This window comes from Sander lucioperca, chromosome 1 (genome assembly GCF_008315115.2).
Source record: "Sander lucioperca isolate FBNREF2018 chromosome 1, SLUC_FBN_1.2, whole genome shotgun sequence".
In the NCBI taxonomy this organism is placed as follows: domain Eukaryota; kingdom Metazoa; phylum Chordata; class Actinopteri; order Perciformes; family Percidae; genus Sander; species Sander lucioperca.
In genome coordinates this window covers 34,699,137-34,719,702 of record NC_050173.1, presented here as the reverse complement: position 1 = coordinate 34,719,702, position 20,566 = coordinate 34,699,137, and the positions used below count along the sequence as shown (strand labels likewise).

The 20,566-nt window shown below is 42.4% G+C and overlaps 3 protein-coding genes across 5 annotated transcripts in view; 2 read left to right on the top strand and 1 right to left on the bottom strand.

The window, feature by feature from the left end:
- Positions 1–418: 418 nt before the first annotated feature.
- On the top strand, positions 419–5,515 carry grhpra (glyoxylate reductase/hydroxypyruvate reductase a). The gene is made up of 9 exons (XM_031319566.2): positions 419–763; positions 1,099–1,229; positions 3,197–3,269; positions 3,363–3,479; positions 3,559–3,647; positions 3,851–3,952; positions 4,103–4,238; positions 4,424–4,554; positions 4,696–5,515. Exons 1-9 carry the CDS (start codon positions 678–680, stop codon positions 4,815–4,817), a joined length of 987 nt encoding a protein of 328 aa, XP_031175426.1. The 5' UTR covers positions 419–677; the 3' UTR covers positions 4,818–5,515.
- tomm5 (translocase of outer mitochondrial membrane 5 homolog (yeast)) lies at positions 5,493–9,991 on the bottom strand. Of its 2 annotated transcripts, none has more exons than XM_031319564.2 (2): positions 9,734–9,991; positions 5,493–9,453 (listed from the first exon to the last, which is right to left on the bottom strand). In XM_031319564.2, exon 2 carries the CDS (start codon positions 7,839–7,841, stop codon positions 5,802–5,804), a length of 2,040 nt encoding a protein of 679 aa, XP_031175424.1. In that variant the 5' UTR covers positions 7,842–9,453; positions 9,734–9,991; the 3' UTR covers positions 5,493–5,801. The 2 variants fall into 2 exon arrangements, with proteins under 2 accessions (XP_031175424.1, XP_031175425.1); XM_031319565.2 differs by having other exon boundaries at positions 9,005–9,453; positions 9,734–9,973.
- Positions 9,992–11,532: 1,541 nt separating this feature from the next.
- frmpd1b (FERM and PDZ domain containing 1b) overlaps positions 11,533–20,566 on the top strand; it is a 25,939-nt gene continuing 16,905 nt past the window's right edge. For both annotated transcript variants that reach the window (XM_031319307.2, XM_031319306.2), the window contains exons 1-3: positions 11,533–11,791; positions 17,455–17,605; positions 19,709–19,819. In XM_031319307.2, the coding sequence (XP_031175167.1) occupies positions 19,713–19,819 (107 nt within the window). In that variant the 5' untranslated portion in view covers positions 11,533–11,791; positions 17,455–17,605; positions 19,709–19,712. The remainder of the gene's footprint in view (positions 11,792–17,454; positions 17,606–19,708; positions 19,820–20,566) is intronic.

Below are 20,566 nucleotides of genomic sequence, written 5' to 3'. Positions count from 1 at the left end.
ATTTACTGACTAAAAGATGTATAATATAGGCCTAGCTGGTCGAGGTAGATCTAATGGCTGAAGGATACGACATTGTCCGCTCCTTTTTTACACGATCCCAGGAAGCTAAATCAGAGGAGAAACGTAAACATCTCCATACTGGGGTGAGATATTTGGGGAGATTGACAATTTGCTCCCAAATAAAGTAATAATAATACAAAATGCTGAACGGCGCAGAGCCATTCAGCTAGACTGATGTTTTATTTACATAAGAATTGTACACTTATTTTTACAACTGACATCCTGACCACCAACAGACAAGACGGAATTTGAAATGGTATCTTCGACATTACATTTGTATAAGAATGTCAAGAAAATACGTCCATCAGAGAGGAAGACTATAAAAGTCAGCGCGTGTGGAGGATGGTCTGGCAAAGCCAAAGCGAGACCCACCCGTTCTGTTAAAATAGCTGCAACTCCACGCAGGCGCAGTAGGCCTATATGAAGTCAAACACTTCCTGATTTCGGATTTCTGTAGGAGGAGCGCCGCCGCCGTGTAAAGTTTTCTCACAGTGAGTGGAGCAGACGTTGGAGGTTAAGATCTGTCTGGGCTGAGTGTGTATACGGCCATCCTCCCCACACAGTTATACGCTCTTCTGTCCGAAGAGGACTTGCGTTCATTTCGACCCTTAATTGGGATGCAAACTGTTGGTAAACTCATGAAGGTGTTCGTGACGAGGCGCATCCCGCAAGAGGGGATGAAGATCCTGACAACGGCGGGAGGGTATGCAGTATTTTAACTGTTATTTGACAACAAATCGACAAGGCTGCATTTACTAACAAAACTATATACATACTATGGCTGTTCTTCTAGTGTACCCTGTCTGTCATCAGTTTAACTTGGATTCATGTTACACACTTCTGTAGCAAATAGAAACTGTGAGATCTATTACATTAAGGTCCACTGTGACAGACTGTGACCTCTCCCAGGGTCACACACTGACACATTCACCGCTACAGTTAGTTTCTTTAGCTAACCTATATGCTTTAAATCAGCCTGTATGCCTGAATGACATGCCATTTCATGCATTTGGTCCTTTTCTGTCTCCTTGGAAACAGGTGTGAGGTGTCTTTGTGGGACTCGGATGAGCCTGTGCCTAGGGCAGACCTTCTCAAAGGTGTGCAGGGAGCTCATGGTATTCTGTGTCTGCTGTCAGACAAGATCGATGCTGAGGTTCTGGATGCTGCAGGTACTCATTGCGTGGGTGTGTGTATGATCCATTTAGTCCCACCTGCTTTCCAGAGAGTCCACTGGGTACATAAGAATAAGAATAGTAATTATTAGGGATGCACCGAATCTAGATTTTTGGGGTTCGGCCAAATACCGAATCCATTTTTGGGGTTCAGCCGAATACCAAATTCACTGGTTAAGATTCTGCCGAAACCTAATACAGAGTCCTACTCCCATCCTCAGTCCATTAACACAGTAAACACATTAATGAAATAAACACCTGCTGTCCAGAGAGTCCACTGGGTACATAAGAATGCACCAAATCCAGATTTTTGGGGTTCGGCCGACTACCGAATCCACTGGTTAAGATTCTGCCGAATCTGAAACCGAATACCGAATCCTACTCCGATCCTCAGTCCATTAACACAGTAAACACATTAATGAAGTAAACAACGTCCACACGGCCCACTGTTTGTTCGGTGTAGGGCTAGTAAAGCTGGTAATGGTTGTCTGGTTAACACAAGTTTTTAGCTGTGACTGTCCTTCCTTTGCCGTACTTGAAGTTGCTGCATTTTGGCTGCTGTCTGTAGATTCCTTCATGCACAACTCATATTCTTTTGGATGTTTCATACGCAAATGTTTTAACAGCGGCGATATTGTGTATTGTTTAGGGTCCTTGGAACCACGAGACAAATCAGCATTGCAAATTGAACATGTAGCTCGACTTGAATCGCCTTTTTTTGACTGAAAGTGCTGCCAAACAAAACTTTTTCTGCTCACAAGTTCCATTTTCACTTTCTCACAGTCTACTGCATTGAACGGTCCACCTACCTAAACACCTTCCCGTAATTAACGGCGGCGTCATTACGTCCACTAGCGTAGCGGAAGCGTAGGGTTCGGTTCAGTGGAAAAAAAAATCTAAGGTTCGGCAGAAACCGAACTGCGTCAAAAAGCCCAATATTTGGCCGAATCCGAAGCCGAATCCTGGATTCGGTGCATCCCTGATAATTATAACTTGCTTTAGTTACAGATTGCTTTACAGTATCCAAAACATTAAACAAGATAAAACATAATAATGATAAACAAGTACAACAAATACCATGAGTTAAGAAAAAGCCATAAGATAATAGTAGTTTTAAAAGAGTATACTGAATTCCACAGCTGGACAGCAAAGGTACAGTACCCTTTAGTTGCAAGTCCAAATTTTGGAACCATTAGTAGGCTTTGGTCCATGTTTACTTCCTGTCAGGTGATGTCATTCACATACACTGTAACCAAGGAAAATAGACATGTTTTATCTTCCTTGGACTGCAACAGGAAAAAAACATTTGGAATGTTGACCATTCAAGCCCTTGAAGACCATTCAAGGATTTACAAACAAGCAGTCTTATCATCTAAAACTACATACATACATACATATATACATACATACACATTTCATGTAATTAAAAACAAACAATAAGACAAATAAAACTAGGACTGCAAGTGACAATGAGTGTATTTTCATTTTCTAGGAATCCATTGTTTATTTTTGTATTAACTGATCAGTCTATAAGAAGTCTCTAAGATATTAGCAGAGCCTATAGTATTTTGGGGGACATTTTTATGCTTTTATCACAGACAGTTGTAGAGAGATGACAGGAAATGAGGGACAGAAAAGAGGTAACAAATGTCCCCGATTGGATTCAAATCATTGTTACATTTCACCCCTGATTTAATTTAATGTTGTAAGACAATTTAACATGAAAACTTCCAAGGGGAATATGAAACAGAGAAAAGCAACAAAGTCACATAAACAGAGATTTTTTGCATAATGTACTGTATTTTATTAAATGATTGTTTGATTATCAAAATTGTTAAAGATGAATTTTCCATCAATCAACTAATCAATAAAAACTCAAATTTAAAACGATTCAAACTGTAGTAATATTCTGTTAATCAAGTGTCTAGATTTCCGTGTTTCAGCTGGTCTGTCTCTGATTTCAGGGCCAAACCTGAAAGTAATTAGCACCCTGTCAGTGGGATTTGACCACTTGGCTCTCGACGAAATCAAAAAACGGTAGGTTACATAAAAAAAAAAAAAAAATGCAGCTTATATGTATGATGAAGTGTCACATGGCTTCAAAGTTATATTGGTGTTTGTTTTCAACAGTGGTATACGTGTTGGATACACTCCAGATGTCCTGACTGACGCCACAGCAGAACTGACCGTAGCTCTGCTGCTGGCCACCGCTCGCAGATTACCAGAGGGAGTGGAGGAGGTCAAAAAGTCAGTCTCAACACATTTACACTAATAACTGTCTCCCTTGAGTGACACAATGATCTTACTGTCTCGTTCTCTGTCTCAGTGGAGGCTGGAGCTCGTGGAAGCCTCTCTGGCTGTGTGGTTACGGTCTTTCTGGCAGCACAGTAGGAGTCATTGGACTGGGACGCATTGGTGAGGCTTGCTGTTGCTGCTTCATTTACTTTAGCACTGCAACAACATTATCATAGCACATCATCTCATATGACTAGTAGTAGCCAAGTAGTAGTAGCCTGTAGCCAAATTCAGTGTTGTCATTCCTAACTGGCATTGTGTGATTATTATTTTTCTGATGAAATTCAAGTCATTGGGGAATAACTGGTTGTGTTTGTGTTCAGGCATGGCCATTGCTCGGAGACTTATGCCCTTTGGAGTAAAGAGGCTGCTATACTCTGGGAGAACAGCCAAGGCCAATGCTGCCGAGGTGAACGGAGAGTTTGGTAAGAAAAAGGAGAGAAACTCACACAGCAAAAGGGGACAGAAGAAGTGAAAAATTGAATAACGTTATAAAACGATCTAATAAAAATAATGTTTTTTGATGTTTTCTCTCTTCCCCCTTTGTTCCTCCTTGTCACCTCTCTGTTGAACAGTTTCCCTGGACACACTTGTGTCTGAGAGCGACTTCATAGTTGTTTCCTGCTCCCTGACGCCAGAAACCCAGGGGCTGTGTGACAAGGCCTTCTTCAGCAAGATGAAAAACACAGCAATCTTCGTCAACTCAAGCAGGTAGATAACCAAAGCAGCTCAGATGTGGGTGTGCATTATGGGAAAAGCATCGGTTTAGAAGCATACTCTGTCTGGATTACTTACTTTTTTTTAAGGGTGTAGACAGTTGTCATGTATTTCTGACACCAGCTGTTGTTTGTGGTTAAATACATAAGGATGAAGATGTAGTAAATTATTGTTTTTAGGGGAGCTGTGGTGAACCAGGAGGATCTGTACGAGGCGTTGACCAGCGGACAGATAGCTGCAGCTGGACTAGATGTCACAACACCTGAGCCACTCCCAACAAACCACCCTCTTTTGACTCTTAAAAACTGTGGTGAGTAGACAGGATGTGAAATATACAGACGTGTTTTTGGGCTTCTTTTCCTTCCTGCTTTGACAAAAATGTCCACATGTAATTTGGATTTGACTTGATTTTCTTTTTTGATGGTATTCTGTCCTCTCCTGTCTTGTGCAGTGGTGTTGCCCCACATCGGCAGTGCCACCTACTCCACGAGAGGCGTCATGGGAGCTTTGTCAGCTCAAAACCTGCTGGGAGGTTTACAGGGCACAGACATGCCCAGTGAACTCACCTTCTAGTGCCTGAAACTGAGCTGATGTGCCTACTGCCTCCTCTGGTGCTGCAGTAACAGAAACAAGTAATGTACTGATCTAGTAATGGTCTCCTATGTGAGATCAAAGTGTAGAAGGGATGAAAAAAGAATACTAATGTAGTTTAGAAATTCTCAGATCCATATTTACATCATGTCAGTGTTAACTTAATAGTTTAATTTGATCCTGTCAGTTACTAATGAGCTGCACCTTCAATATACAATGTGCATTTTTGAGGAAGGAAATGTGTAGTGTCAAATCAATTATATTTATAAAGCCTAATAGTGCAATGTTTTGTCATCTCAGACATGTATTCAAGTTCTTGAAAAATAGGCTAATGCACAAACTAGCATCACTCCTTAACAGTTCTTATTAAGACACTATGCATGCTAAGTCTCGTGGAGAATTGCAAAACCTTTTCTCATTTGCATTTAAAATGTCTCCTTCAAAATAGAATCACTGGCTTGCCATAAAGATGAGCATTATAATTATTGGTCTGCACTTTATTCAGATGTTAATGCCCCATGTCTACTGTAACAAAAAAACACTCCAGTTTTTAGTAAAATGGGATATGTCTGAAGAGTAAAAACATATGGCTTAGTTTAAATGTAATGCATTATATGTTTGTGTGTTTTTTCATTCTTAAAATAAATCGATTTAAGATCAATAAAAACTAGTAAGCATAATTTATTCGTATCACTCTTACACAGCAGTCAAAAAAACAAGAGAATATTTTCAGTGCATTCACATCAGTTTGGCTAAATTTGATCCGTTTCATTTCATGAATTTCTTAAAATCACAACATGGTTGAGAACATTAAAAAGCATAAGAATTACTTGAGCTTATTGACTTTGAATAACAAAGTCAAAAATTGATTCAGGAAGTGTATGGGCTAATAAATAATCAAGTTTACAGAGTGCATTTTTTCAAAGAATTGTGCGAATCAACAAACGCCTTTCAAGTAAATGGAGGTCACAGCAGGGTATCTGGGAATAATTGATCGTCTTTCCAGTGTAGGCAGGTGTTTTTCGAGTGCTTATACAGATGGGAGGACTGGCTGAAGCGTTTGCCACACTTTGGACAGGGATAGGGCTTTTCTCCTGTGTGGACACGAATATGTTTCTTACAGTCAGTCAGGTTCATGAAGGTCTTACAGCAGATTTTGCAGGCGTATTTCTTCTCCCCTTCCACCAACAGCACATGGTCTTCAGCAGCTGCTTTCTTGCACTTGGACATAACATCCTCTGAAGCTCTGGTTAGAGATGGCCGTTCAGCAGCATCCCCCGCCGATGAAGAAGAGGACTGATTTGATCCAGGCGGCACTTTGGGGGCGATGCGACGGAAGGTTGTCGCCCCTGAACTTTTCCCGGCCCTGGAGGGTTGGATGAGGGAGGTTTCCAGACCGAGGCCTGGTCTGATGCCACTCAGGAACCCTGCTAAAGAGTTCTGGGTGGGCTGGAGAATGAGTGTGTCACTGAAACCAGGGCCCTGAGTTGGGAGAAGCTGCTGCAAGGGGACAGATGTTACTGGAAAAACTAGTGAGGAATCAGAGGAGTGAGCAGAAGAGGCTTCTCCTGAGTTTTGATACAGTTGGCCAGTATCTCCAGCAGCTGCAGGAGCATCACTGGCAGCAGCGGCAGCAGCAGTAGCAGCAGCAGTGAGGCTAGCTAGGCTGTCTTCTTCCTCCAAAGCTCCCATTACACTCTCACTACTGGGATTGAGGAAGCAGGAAAAAGCAAGCTCTGACAGGCTGTCAAGGCCTTCGCAGTCTACTGACTCTTCACCTAAATCTCCAGCTTCTCTCTGTGCATCAGTTTGTAGATCTGTGCACAGCTGAGATTGCAAAGAGCTAACATCACCCTCTGTTGGGCAGGCTGTGGTCATTTTCTCCTCATTTAGTTGTGCATCCAAATTGTCTGTGCAGTCTTGTGGTGGAGATAGAGAATTGTTTGGTAAATCTGGGGAGTATGAGCTCAGATTTTCCTTTTTCACCTCAATCATTGCCATCTTTGGCTCCTCTCCCTCTTCCTCCCCTTCTTCTCCCACCTTTACTTTGACCACAGTGTCTTCATCTGGATCTCCGCCCTTCTCCCACGCACCTACACCTGCGCTGCTGTCTGATTGGCTCGGCAGCTGGATCTCTTCTGAATCTCCCTTGGTTGCTTCGTATTTCTTTTCCACCTCGTCCTCGCCTCGGCTCTCCCAGAGTCCGTCGGTCGTCTTCAGGCAGTCCGGGGACAGCAGCTCCTCTCCACCCTCCTCTGTACTGACGGTGCTTCTGGCTACAGTAGATGAACACTCCTTATAGTTTCCCTCAGGCAGCCTGCAGGGCCTCTTTCTGCCACTGAGCCTGTCCTCGTGTGACTTCCTCTTGTGCCTCAAAAATTGTGCAGCATCCTGCTCTCCACTGACTTCCCTCCTCCTCACCCCCTGCTCTTCAACCCCACCAGACTGACTAACCTCCACTACCACGTCTTCCTCATCGATGTCCTCCTCCATGACAGATGTGACCTGTTGAAGCAAGGCCGGCCTCTCTGCCCCAGACGATTGACCCTGTTGCTGCTGTTGCACTGACCTCCAGCCTTTCGGGGGCGAGGCAGGAAAGTTTTTTCTGGACAGGTGGAGCTTGCAGGCCTTAACAACAGTGTTAAGGTGCAGGTGTGATGCCGCCAACAGCACATCCATCACATTGGAGGCCCCTGGTGAGAGGGTGGAGGTGTAAATCATGTCCAGCAAGGTTGAGAAGGCCTCTGGCGTCACCACCTCTGGATCTAGCTCAATCACACTGGGGCCCCCACCTCCACCTATGTCTGCTCCCGGTCCTCCAACCTCCTCACCGCTGTCATTGGAGCTCAGCAGAGCCCTGAAGTGGGAGCTGCATGCTGCCAGGATGGAACGGTGAGCCTGGAAGCTCTGGCCTCCAACCACCACCAAACAGTCACACAGCTGAGCATGGAGGCGCTGGTGGTTGAGCTGCTTGAAAATATGCTGGAAATGACCTGGAAAGTCCATAATAGACGGTGGGATTTGTTGGTATTTATTACAGTTGGTTATTTTGTAGCATCCGTGGCGCTACTGGCAATTCAATAGCACAATTAAGCGCTGTCTCCTCGTTATCCACATCAGCCTGGCTGGACCCTAGCATTTCACAGAAGCTTACCTCCGGTGTGATGTGTAGTGTATTGTCTGTTTTGTATAACCGGGTAACAGGTTTCCTACTGATGCTCTGGAGTATGGGCGGGCCCGGTCCAACAATAACACGGAAGGATGCGACGCGGTTTCCAGCTTTGTCTCCGAGAACAGCCGGATATCTGATTCTGCACAACGGTTCTTCTCCTACTGACTTAAATATAATAACCAGAATTGTAGTTTTTTTCATGGTTATTATGAATGCTACTGATTGAGAGCGCTCGCACAGCCAACCCGGTTTGGTTTAGCCCCCACTGTCGACGCCTCCATCATTTGTTGTCTCATCAACCCTCAGTATAAAACAACCCCGCCGCCAGGTGGTGATCTTATGGAAATGCATCTACGTTTAATTTAGATTTTAATTTTGATTCATAGTTTGTTACATTTCATTAAATAATCTTGTAATGGTTACTGTGCACTTACTATTACCAAATGCATTCATTGTATGTTATCGTTCATGTTAAATATCAACTAGACAAATATTGTCTAAAAATAAAAACAATAGTTTGATATATTTTTCCTTGGCAATGGTCTTGTGCTTTATTGCTCTAATTAGGCATCAGTAGCAGATGCCATTTTAGACTGTACCTGCTTTTAAAAAGGTGTGCTTTTACTAATTAAGAGTCCCATTCTGAGCGGATAGCTTGCCAATTGATGGGTCCTTAAATGCAATACAAAGATGTAGGTGCTTAGAACAACCCAAGACCGTAAGCAACCATCATTGGAGCAAATGACAAAGAAAAGCTGCAAACTATTATTCCTCTAAAAAGATTTTAGAGGAATAATAGAAGACAATTGAAGGCAAATAAAAAAAAAAATCAGTGTCTTTGAGCACTGTGGCATCAAGACACAGGTTGAAAACAATCAATTTAAAGGTCTGTTATAAAGTTGAAACAGACAGCTTTAGTATCAAGTTGTTGTTGCTGCTGCAGATGTCAGTTATTAGGTTTAAAGACAGTGAAGACAGTAAAGACAGTGACATTTCAAGATGCTTTCTTGTTCTCCATTTTTTTTTTATTTCCAGTGATTCCAGATTTAACACTTGCTGTGTACATTTGTAATGCAGTTTGAGACTATTCATTCCATGTGTACAAGACTGAGCAGATCTGCTATGTAAAAACAACACAAACATGGTTTCCCTTTAATGTGTGTACACGGCATGCATACACACTATCAAACGTTACATTTAACAATTATCACAATATATTTAACTTGAAAGGCAGACTAAAGTTTACAACAAGAAATGAGGACAAGGTGTTTCCTCAGGTGCAGTGATGGACAGACACGGCTCTTCTCCAACAGATGTGCTGTAATGGCCCCAGGTGTCTGCTGTGACGGTCCATACTGTCTGATGGAGTAAACGGTCAGTGGATGGCAGAAGAAGAGACATGCTGCTCTGTTCATATGCTGTCCAGCTTCTTCAACACATATGGGGCTGTAAACAGAAAACACAGATCATTCGTTTCAGTTAAGACCATGAATACGTGAGTTTATTTGTTTAATCTTTCCTGGGATAGGGCAAAGTAGCTAACGTTAGAGTTGTTTTGGGATATTGTAACGTTATTACCATTTTAAAAAATCTACCCTTTGGTGCTCGTGTTTCTTTTAGTGCTTGAATTGATCATCACATGCATGAGGTGACCAAACCATGTCAGTAGGCTAGTGTCAGTATTTAGCTAAATGTCAATGTCATATCTGCCTGTAACGTTACTCACTGGCTCTGAGAAGGGCGACGTAAATAAGAAAGTTTCGTAAAGATGAGATGACATCTTGTCGCATTTTCTTCTTCATCTCTTCTGGGTCCATTTTAGGCCCGAGTCCTTCCAGTTTAAACATGATCGTTGTTGTTTAACTGGGTCCTGCTCTTAGGAGTGCCTTTCGTGTTAAAAATTCACAGTTTCGGGAGCGTGGAGCAAATAATCTAAACCGGAAGTAGGCATACGTAACAACGGAAGTAACGATGAACGACGGAGCTCACGGAGGGACAAACCGCACGAAGACGATTAATAAAACATTAATGTGGCTCCCTATATGTAGCAGTTAATAACTAGGCTATATAATATAATAACTATTTATTTAGTTAAATATGGCACACAAGTATTATTTTACCTTTTCATTTTATTTTTTAAATGAAATATACAAATACCTTCTGGTTGTATCCCTTGTATGATTCGTTTTCTTTATGTTGCATATAGGCTACAGTAGGCCTATCTCACAAAAGTGAGTACACCCCTCAAATTTTAGTAAATATTTCATTATATCTTTTAATGGGACAACACTGAAGAAATTACACTTTGCTACAATGTAAAGTATTAAGCTTGTATAACAGTGTAAATGTGCTGTTCCCATAAAATAACTCTATTGGCATGGGGTACTTTCCATAAAATCATCTCTCAATGCAAATCAAACCAGCTATTAGGCTAACCGACATAAAACCATGCCAATCTCTAGGTATGGTGAAGGGTATGTGATGATGTGGGGCTATTTTAATTCCAAAGGCCAAGGGAACTTTACCAGGATGCATAGTATCCTGGATCCATGAAATAACTGGCCTTTAAAAATAAAAATCTGCCTGCCTCTATGGGAATTTAACATAGGGGTGTACTCACTTTTGTTGCTAGCGGTTTAGACATTAATGGCTGTGTGTTGATATATTTTGAGGGGACAGCACATTTACACTGTTATACAAGCTGTACACTTAATACTTTACATTGTAGCAAAGTGTAACTTCTTCAGTGTTGTCCCATTAAAATATATAATAAAAAATGTACTGTACATGCTGTTCTATAGGCTACTGTAGTGTACATATTATGGATGTATAGGCCTACGTCATGTTCAGGGTAGAAACACCTAAAATCAAGTCATATGTACTTTTTTTTTGAATTTTGAAAACCATGTAAATATTGATGCAGGGCCTCACAAGACAAGTAGCAATGTTCGACCCGCTTTGAGGAACTTATCATTTGAGTTGATATTGGGATTTAGGGGTGCAGATTGCCCAACGAACTTGCAATTAGTATGCAGCTGACACACAATGATTATGTTTATTTGTTGTGAAAGTGTATCACTTTGAGCTGTATTTATTTTACACAACACATCAGACTTCATAGGAATAACTGATTAAGTCCTTGTAAATAAAGATAAAAAAGTAGACTTGTTTTAATTTACAGTCAAAACAACGTTTATTAAGATGGATACAATCATTCAGTAGGCCTATATGACTTTCAAAGTATTAGAAATTATAGGCTAACAAAAATTTGAAAACTAGATCAAAACAACAGCAACACAATATTTGTTTTCAATAACAATAGCCTACATCTCGAAATATGTTATTATTATTATTATTATTATTATTATTATTATTATTATTATTATTATTATTGTTAATAATAAATAATAATAATAACAACAATATTATTGTTATTGGATTGAAGTCACTGGTTAGAACTGAGCTTGCGGAGGAGGGGTGGGGGTCCTTTGGGCAGACAGCGGAGGAGGCAGGGAGGAGAGAGACGAACAGAGGGAGGGGGTGGGTTATTTCTGAGCTCAGGGCCGAGGATTAGTCAGAGAGCATACCCAGTACGATGACAGCATCCAGCATATAGCCAAACCCCCCACACACCACATCACCATCATCGTCCTGCCCAGGAGGACGCCGCGGATATTTTTGAGAATCAAACATCATTTCTCCTCAAATTCTTCGCATCGCTGCTCTTTTTGGGGGATAGCCCTCCCAGACTCCCGGTCCGTCTGTCTCCTCCTCAGACCACTAGGTGAGTTTTCTCGGTATTTCACGATGTTATTGTCTGATGAAGGAGCGCCCGGCTGTACACGGAGGAGCCAGCACCTTGCATCCATTCATGCCATTTGGACTGATATTTATCACATAAAAATGAATAATTTAACTAATGTTCGTTTTCACAACGCCTGCAGGCTACACCCGTATCACTGTTTTGAGGGAGGCGGTGGAGAGATTTAAATCCGATTAAGATTATAAAGGTAACAAAAGACTGACCTTTTTTTTCTTTGTTTAGCCCCCTGTTTTACCGGCATGGCTACTCATCAAAGTTAGTGTTTAGTCAGTGCAATGGTAAATATTGATTATTTAAGGGCATTTATAAAGCATTTATGAGCGAGTCGATATTAGTCCATTCTCAGAACCTACATTCAAGTTATTGGGAATATAAATCTGTAGGCTAACCTAGGCTACTATACAGAATAACAGTCACATTCTGACAAGTGTTGTACCACACGGAATGGCATTAATATTCACAAACACATGCCTTATGCAGTGATAGTGGAGATCCATGCTGCCGTGTGCGCAGTGAAATCACCGTCACTGGCTACAGACTGGAAATGAACGGACTAAATCCGGACGGATCAGGGGGCTGCCAGGAGTCTGCGTAGTAAAACACGCACATTGTGAATGGGCGTAGGCGATGTGCAGCCAGCCTGGGCCAGTCGCCTCTCCTCTTTTCTTTGCTCATATCCTTTGGCCAGAAGCAGCCTCTTCCCTGCGCTTTTCCGTGCCGTGCCAGGCATGACAAGCGCAACACAACTAGACCGGAACAATGCGTTTTGCTGTTCTGGGGCCTTCATTTAATGCATGACATGATTAAATATGACCGCTGATTGCGGCTCCATTTAAACACGTGTTATCGCCTACCAGAGAGCCTTCACTGTTCATAGAGACATCACTTAAGTTGATCATTGAGTATTTTATAACAGCATCATATGCAGCTGCTCGTGGGCCACAGCTGAACACACACACACACACACACACACACACACACACACACACACACACATAGAAACACACACAGACATACACTTAATGAGTGAATGGCATTTTGGTCCTATGATGAGCAGTCTATGTGAAGTAGCTGTGGATGCTCAGTGTTTTGCTTTCACTCTTGTGTGCACTGAGAGTGTTTTGCTGTGCTCTAACACTGACTGCTGCCGCCTTTGTGCCATGACTCAGGGATGTATGCTACAACATGTGATAGGAGTTGCTGCTTTGAGGTCAGTCTGCCCGAGGTTAAACACAACGGGCAGAACTTGCACATCAGGAAAGCCTTGATGCCTGGCTGCGTTAGCCTCGATCTGCCCTGCTGACTGCTCCTCTGTCCCACTTAGCTACTGCCGCCAGCGAGCCAGCCATCCTCTCCCCCTCTCTTCCTCTTTAGTCTTACAGCTTCATGTCTCAAGGGCGCACTGTGTTGCTGGGCTGGTGTTTGCTGCTCCAGTAAAATGCCTGGATCAACTGATCATCCATAATCAATCGATAATTGAAACAGTTAAGGAATGTGGTTCCTATTGTAACAGCCACTGGCTACTGATAACTGTTAATCAATCAATACTGGTGGGTTTCAGTAAAGGAATTAAATTAATTCATGGGTCAGGGATTACATTGGTGTATGTTAAAGGTAGTGGATTGATGGATGGGTGGATTGATTGATTGATTGATTGATGTACAGTCCAGATGAATGTACTGTAAATTAGTATTTTCCCATTCAGACTGTACCAGTATTACTCCTGCAGAGGAAAAAGGAGACATGACCTCATTGTGGTGACAGATTCATGGTAATGGCACACTTGACTGGCAGTGGCGCCATAATGTAGGCCAACTCTATTTATGAACATATATTGAAACATTGAGTATAAAACGCCTAAAAAAATCATTAAGCCTATAAGTAATTACCCAGGTTTATCCTCCTCTATTCTTCGCTGTGATATAAAATATTAAAGTCATACTGTAGCCATATAAGTATTATTCCAAAGCCCAGAGGCCTATTGCTGGCTCACTGGCGGCCCTCATATTACTTTTACTTAAAGATAAGAACTCTATTGTGCAGTTTTTGAAGGATCACTTTGTTGAAGGAAATTGCCTCAGACAGCAACAGAAGTAAGGCAAACAGTTTTCCAGACTTGCAACATCTATCATCCTCTAACATCCAAAGATCTTCCCCTCTCTCTCTCTGTCTAGCTGTCTGTCTGTCTCTGGAACTATCAGAACCATCAATAGAGATCTGTAACACAATGCAGCACACTATTAATCTTCAAAAGACCCATTATTTAATAGTGCACTGGGGAACTCGAGCCTCGCCAGGTCACTGATAAAAGGGGAAATGAAACGAGCGGTGCACGGTGAGCCCTGTCTTCATAATGCTAATGGAATGAGCTGACAGGCTGAATGAAGAATGGGAGATGTGATTTTAGCAAAACACAACAAGCAACTATGGCAATCAACAGACTTGAACAAGCTACCAAGCTGCTGTTTGACAGTTGACTGTAATAGTGTTTTTTAACTCTATAATTTCTTTGGTGGACTTCAGTGCAAATAGGAATATATTTTAATGTTTTATTTTCAAAAGGACAAGTACATATCATTGACCAATGCCACATACATAGCATGTAAAGCCTAGGCTGGTTTACAATGTCTCTATATCAGTCAAATTCTATGGCTGAGACATTTCACTAAAAACCACACATTTCAACCTGAGTTCTGTGAATAAGGAGTTTCACATATTGATCCTCTCAACAGAAAAATAATCTATCCAAAGGGAGTTTTAATGAAAGGCCACCTAACAATTCCTCAGCCTGAGTTACTGCAACAGCTGAGCACCTGAGAATTGTGGTTATTTTGACATTATGGATAAGTCTAAAGTTAGCAAATATAACGAAGTGATCAAAGCTGAATATATTTAATTTCTTCAGAACATGGCAGTGGTGAGATCTTATTAGCCCTCTATCCAAAATTCTAATTGATTGATTATTGTAGAAGCTGCTTGTGACCATGTAGTTGCACAATAACTTTGCATTTTATTAATCTTGAACACTAAGGAATCCATTTGGTTTCAACCATGTCATGCTAGCTCATTGGGAAGGTAATGCTCCAAAGTTAAGCTAAATTTTGGCGAGGGAAAAACTTTCAAAGTGGTCCGTTGACCTCCCACCTCCAGATATCTGAATGAAAATACGTTCAAATAGCTGCTGTAAATGGGGAAAAAAATCTCCCCGGGGGATCATGCCCCTGGAACCCCCTTAGTCTGGGCTGAGCCCCGAATGTTAACAACATCTGGCTCCGCCCCTGGCTGCTGTTGCTGCCCTACGCCTCATGTGGTGCAGCTGTATCCGATGTGTCTTATTTGGCTGAAGGGTGTGTGTGTGTGTTTCTCTATTTGTGTGTGCATATTGTGCGTGCATGTGGTGTGTGCTTGAGTGTTTGTAACTACAGAGTGCCCCTGAGTCCAGTCTTTATTCATTAGTGCGGAGAGCTGATTAACAAAAATGTAAGTTTGTTGCTGAGAAATTCATCCTGTCAGTCAGATTGTCATATCCATTATCTCGGATTATGTTATTTAGCAGAACAGCAGCTGTACTTGGGCATTTTTCCTCCCACTTCATGTGCTAATGCAAGTTCACCAGGCCCTGTCCAGCTTGGTCCGACCTGCTTTGGCCCGGTCTGGCTCAGCAGTGCTAATTGGGCTGTTTTCTATCCAGCTGGCTGCACAAAAGCTGCCAGCTCAGTGCCACCTCTCAACCTCTGAGGAGAGAGTGCTTCTATGAACTGCATATGTTCTCATACCAGGCGACAGGGTTGAATAACTGACTGTTTTGTCCGAGACAGAGAGAGATTGTGTGGGCAAATGAGCTGAGGGGCGGACATTGTCTCAGAGAAATGAGACACAGCGATTGAAACAGAGAGATATAGAAAGCCTTTATTACCTTATAGCACTGTATACAAATATTCTCCATGTACAGTGAAGACTGGCGGAGAAGGTAAAAGGAGGAAAGAAAGGAGAAAGAGTGAAATGTCTACAAGGCCTGCCGATGAGCTGTGTTTGTGGGCAGCTCTGGGACTTAAGGACAGGATTCACGATTACTATTGATTCAGAACCAGATTAGGAGCAGACTCATCACCAGCTCGCAGACACACAGGCTTTACTGCCTTGGATTTGAAAATGCTGTCACATCATTAGAAAGAGGGAACAAGCTCTTCATTTAAGACACCATATAGTAATGGATAAGTATAAAACTGCATGAGAAACAATGCTACAGGTCTGCTGTTGTATTTATTTAACCATACATAAATGTCTGCTGCCTGGCTTTGTGTGCTCTCAGTTTGTGGAGAAATGCTACGTCGATCAGCTTTTTTTCCCCACCGCTCTTTGGCGACAGACTGTTTTTACTTCACTGTAGATACTTTTGTTCTTTCTTTTCTCCTCCTGCAGCTTTTACTCTCCTGTTTCTTTGCCGCTGCCCTCTTCACTCTCTTTCAAATTCTCCCCCTTTCTGTCCCCCCTGCAATATCCTGTCCTTTCTCTCTTTTCTTTGCCTAGACCAGTTCTCTTTTCTGTATCCCTTCCCCTTTTCTCAGCCCCTCAGAGCCCCCTCCCCACTCCTCTCCCTTCCTCCTCACCTCTGCAACCCCCAAACATCTTTCCTGTGTGTCTCACTTCTTCTGTGCTTCGCTCTTCTTGTTGCCTGTGTTGGCAAGTGGTAGAAGTAGGCGGTCGGAGGCTAGCTGCATTAGCCCCATGCATTATTCATGTGCCCTGCAGTCTGTGTGGGTCTAGGTCTTCTGCTGGCTTTTCCCTGGGACACATGGGCCTTGTGAAAGAGCTCTGTGTGCGGGACACAGGGCCTGATGGAAGAGCTGCACAGATGGGACTATCAATTCCTTGATTTCTGCTCCCTCTTGTAGATGAAAGCCCTGGGAAGTAAGAGTTTACTTCACAGATCAACATTCAAGTGCAAAATGAGGAGGTTTCCTTTTAGACGAGATCAAGAATGTTTATTCAGAGTCTCTCGTAATTTAACAGCCAGGGTTTTCACAACAAAACGTTCCCCTGGTATGTTTTTCTCCCCGAACCAGAGGCTGGCTAATGTTTCAGCCATATCTGCCCTGATGTTCATATGAAAGACTTGTCCTAGTTTATTATTGGCCAAAATCTCTGTCTGGCTGGCAGCGTTTCTCTCTCCAACACATCACGGTTCACAGGCTGTCCTCTTTGCTTTTAGAGCACGCCCAGTAAGAACTGTTAACTGAACTGGGCGGTATGAAATTTTAATTTAGACAAGCAGATGGAGATGGAGTGCCTCATCTCCACATCACCATGTGCTTTTGAGGAGGAGTAGAGAGAAAGACAGAGAGGGAGAGGGAGAGCCTCAGGGACCAGAGGAGTGGCTTCTTGGAAAACCACAACCACATATCTGGTTTAGACCTGCTTTGCTTGACATACTTGCATGTTCACTCTAAAGACATCAACAACTGGAATAAAGTTACTTATAAATAGGTTAAAATACAGCTGATCCGACTTAATCAGACTTGATAACTGGTCGCTTCATGCTCTAATTATAAAATTGTGTGGGTATGCATCTTGTTTATGGGTTTTGACAGGTCTCCCTGATAGCGTTGCTCTGTTCTGCACAGGTGGCCGCACCAAATTGGGATTGGCCCCGATGATCACAAGGACCCCCCTCCACCTCTTCTCAGCCAATCCTGGAGGGTCTGCAGAGCTGATGTCTCAGAGGGCGAGAGGGTATTTGTGTTCTGGAGTCCTGAAGAGACAAGCCACATCACGGTGAGTCACGCTCTCACACAGTCTTTAGATAAAATGTGCTGCTTTCTTAAAATATGTGGAAGATTGGAGCTCCTGAAAGTGCTGGTATCTTGACGACAGAATGTAATATGTCAAATCTTTCTCTCTGCCTTTTCAAGAAGCTTACCACATGCAATACATTTTAAAATAAATAAAAAAAAAAAAGTTTTTTTAAGGGTTGAACCATGTACACACTATCTGCTTTAGTAAAGTTATAAAGGTGGGCTGTTACTGTAAAGAGTGAAGATAGTAGGTGCTTAGGATGTGCATGCCATGTACTGTATATAAAAAAGGCTGTCTGCTGCTGCTGCCCAGAGAGACTGTCATTGGAGACGACTACCTGACTCGGCAAGGACAGTGAGGGTAAGAGAGAGAGAGAGGAGAAAATAAATGAAAGAAGAGAGAAAGAAGGAGAATGACAGCAAAAACGGTCACCTGATTCAGCACTGACTGCAGCACTACAGCATACACACATGCACATCCATACACCTGCAAGCATGCTGCACATTCAACACAATGCAAGAAAGTCTCTATTAGCAGTCCGAACATGTGTCATGATCTACTGTACATGATTGAATGTTTGTCAGTAATCACACTGTGCAGCTTTCAGCTACCTAGCCTCACTCATCCACATCAATCTGCTTCAATCCGGATCAGCGGGAAGTGCTAAAGTGACACCCTGACCAGTGTTGGCCCGTGCAAAACGAGGGCCTCTAATCCTCTTAAAGGACAGACCTACACTACATGTTAGTGAGGCTACAACCAGCAACCACTTAAACAAGCTGAAATCTGTTTTAGATGCTGATTGTTTACAGTAAGCTGCTTAAAGTCCTCTATTGATTGCAATGCAGTGTGTATTGTTTTGCCATAACTCAGAACTTAAAGTACAATATACACTATACTTTAGCTGTAATGACTTTACCCTTCTCCTCACTCCTCAAAGGCATGTTTCAAAAATGCCTCATACAAGTGTGGCAGATGGCCAAACAGCACAACTGTTATGCTTATTTTAAGATCTTCACAAAAGTCCTGCAGAAGTTTGCTCCATATTTCAGAGAGGTGATCAAACTAATCTCTGTGCAGCTGGCTGCCGAGGCCAAGGTACGGATCATTAGGTTTCAGGAGCGCATTCGTCATCGTTAGCTGTATTGATCAGGTCTTGGTCGCGTTTCTGCAAAGTTTCCTTTCCTTTCTCCCTCTTCCTCGCCTCATGGGGTGAAACAGGCCAATACATACACAAACAGCAGATGAAGTATATCACAAGACAGCAGCAAAACAATATCTTATCACCGTAATGCCGCACACAAATAAAACCGCTACTTTAAATAATCTCAAACACAGTAAAAGCAGATTCCTCAAACACATCCCTGCCCTCTAAAATCTTTGAATAGAAAAGAAACATGATGATAATCCAGTACCCCTTATAGAGTATATTTTCAGCATTAGATAATAAACCCTGTGACGGATTTATCAGAGGCTCTACAAGCTTAATGCCAGCGTATTGATTGGCTGACATAAACAAAACACAGTTGAGGGGAGTCGCCTGTCTTGAGAATTGGTAAGGATTCAATGCTGACCAGCTTTGCCTCCCTGAGGTTGGCTTGAGCCCCCCATTCTTCATTATGTCTCGAACACCAGCCCGTTTAAAGGGCAGGCGAAGCAGAAAGTGCACACCTGCAGATTTGTAGTGAACATGCGGATTGTAACATACTTACGTTGAACTCTTTGTGAATCCTGTTCTCATGTGATGGTGCAGTTGTTGAGAATCAGGTCATTTAGGCAAATGTGTGTGACATGTGTTGTTCATGCTGACTATACTCCACCCCTTGTTTCTCATTCAGCCTTTCTTGCTCTGTTCACATATCTGATTATTCATCGTATTCAAGGCAGCCTACATGCTCTGAATATTAAAACAGAGCAGACAAAATGCTAATTTAGCTGAAGCACAATTCTGGTGCTGTACAAGACAGAGCTAAACTAAACAGTTTTCCTCCAAATCCTTTCATTATCTCTCCATGTCTCATTTTCCCTCTCTGTTCTGATCATGTCTGTAGCTCATATCCTTCTCTATCTTTGTCTCTTTAGATAAATGGAGGAGAAGGAGCGATGTAGGAGCAGGTCTCCAGCTCGGAGGGCCAGTCGGGTGCAGCAGGTGGTGGGAACAATAATACGACGTACCCGAGAGTCGCTTAGCAGGTACAGAATGAAGAAGGGAGAGAGCTCAGGGCAAAGATCCTCTGTAAAGTTCAGGAAATGTTTCCAAAACTAAAAAGTTGGGATGAAAAATACTCCCTGTGAGGTTTGTCCAATGTTTGCACCTGTGTGAGAAAGTGGAGTAGATTTTGATGGGAAAACAACTGAGTATGCAGTATAAAATGTTGGCACCACACAGCCAGTTGTAGCAGAAAATGCCGAGCCCACACAAAGCACTGCGGCAATGACAACTAAAACAACTTGTATAGTAAAAAAAGAAACTAAACAATAAAGTTTGGGATAGAGAGTGGAGAAAACAGCATCATCCATTTCTAGGCCTACTGCCAGATTCTTGGAGAACAAATGTGGGAGGTGTATATATTAATATTAAAAAATGTAGCCTTTCAAATGGTGTGTTTTTATGTGGTACTTTAGAAATCTCTTTCTTAAGAGAAAAAAATACATTAAAATCAGAACATAGTAAGAAAAAAAGAAAAAGTGAGCACACACACCAGATCCCCTCCCCAAACCCACATATTCAGATGCATAACACATAGTTGAGTACATATTCAAAACCTGACTGTCCCTCTCTCACAAACAAACACACCCCGCAGTTGACCACAAATATGCTTTCAAGAGCCCTTCATTCCCTTGTTGTCCACAAAGTGGCTTCTCATTCTCAGCAGAGGAGGCCGTGCAGAGGAAGCCCAGTGAACTCCCTGTTTTGGTGGGGAAAAAGTCTCCCCACAT

Excerpts from the sequence above, each read along its gene's own strand:
- grhpra (XM_031319566.2), top strand. The coding sequence starts at position 678 with ATGCAAACTGTTGGTAAACTCATGAAGGTGTTCGTGACGAGGCGCATC. Across the intron at positions 764-1,098 it reads ATCCTGACAACGGCGGGAGG|GTGTGAGGTGTCTTTGTGGG; the intron begins GTATGCAGTATT and ends CCTTGGAAACAG. Across the intron at positions 3,953-4,102 it reads CGAGGTGAACGGAGAGTTTG|TTTCCCTGGACACACTTGTG; the intron begins GTAAGAAAAAGG and ends TCTGTTGAACAG.
- tomm5 (XM_031319564.2), bottom strand. The coding sequence starts at position 7,841 with ATGGACTTTCCAGGTCATTTCCAGCATATTTTCAAGCAGCTCAACCAC.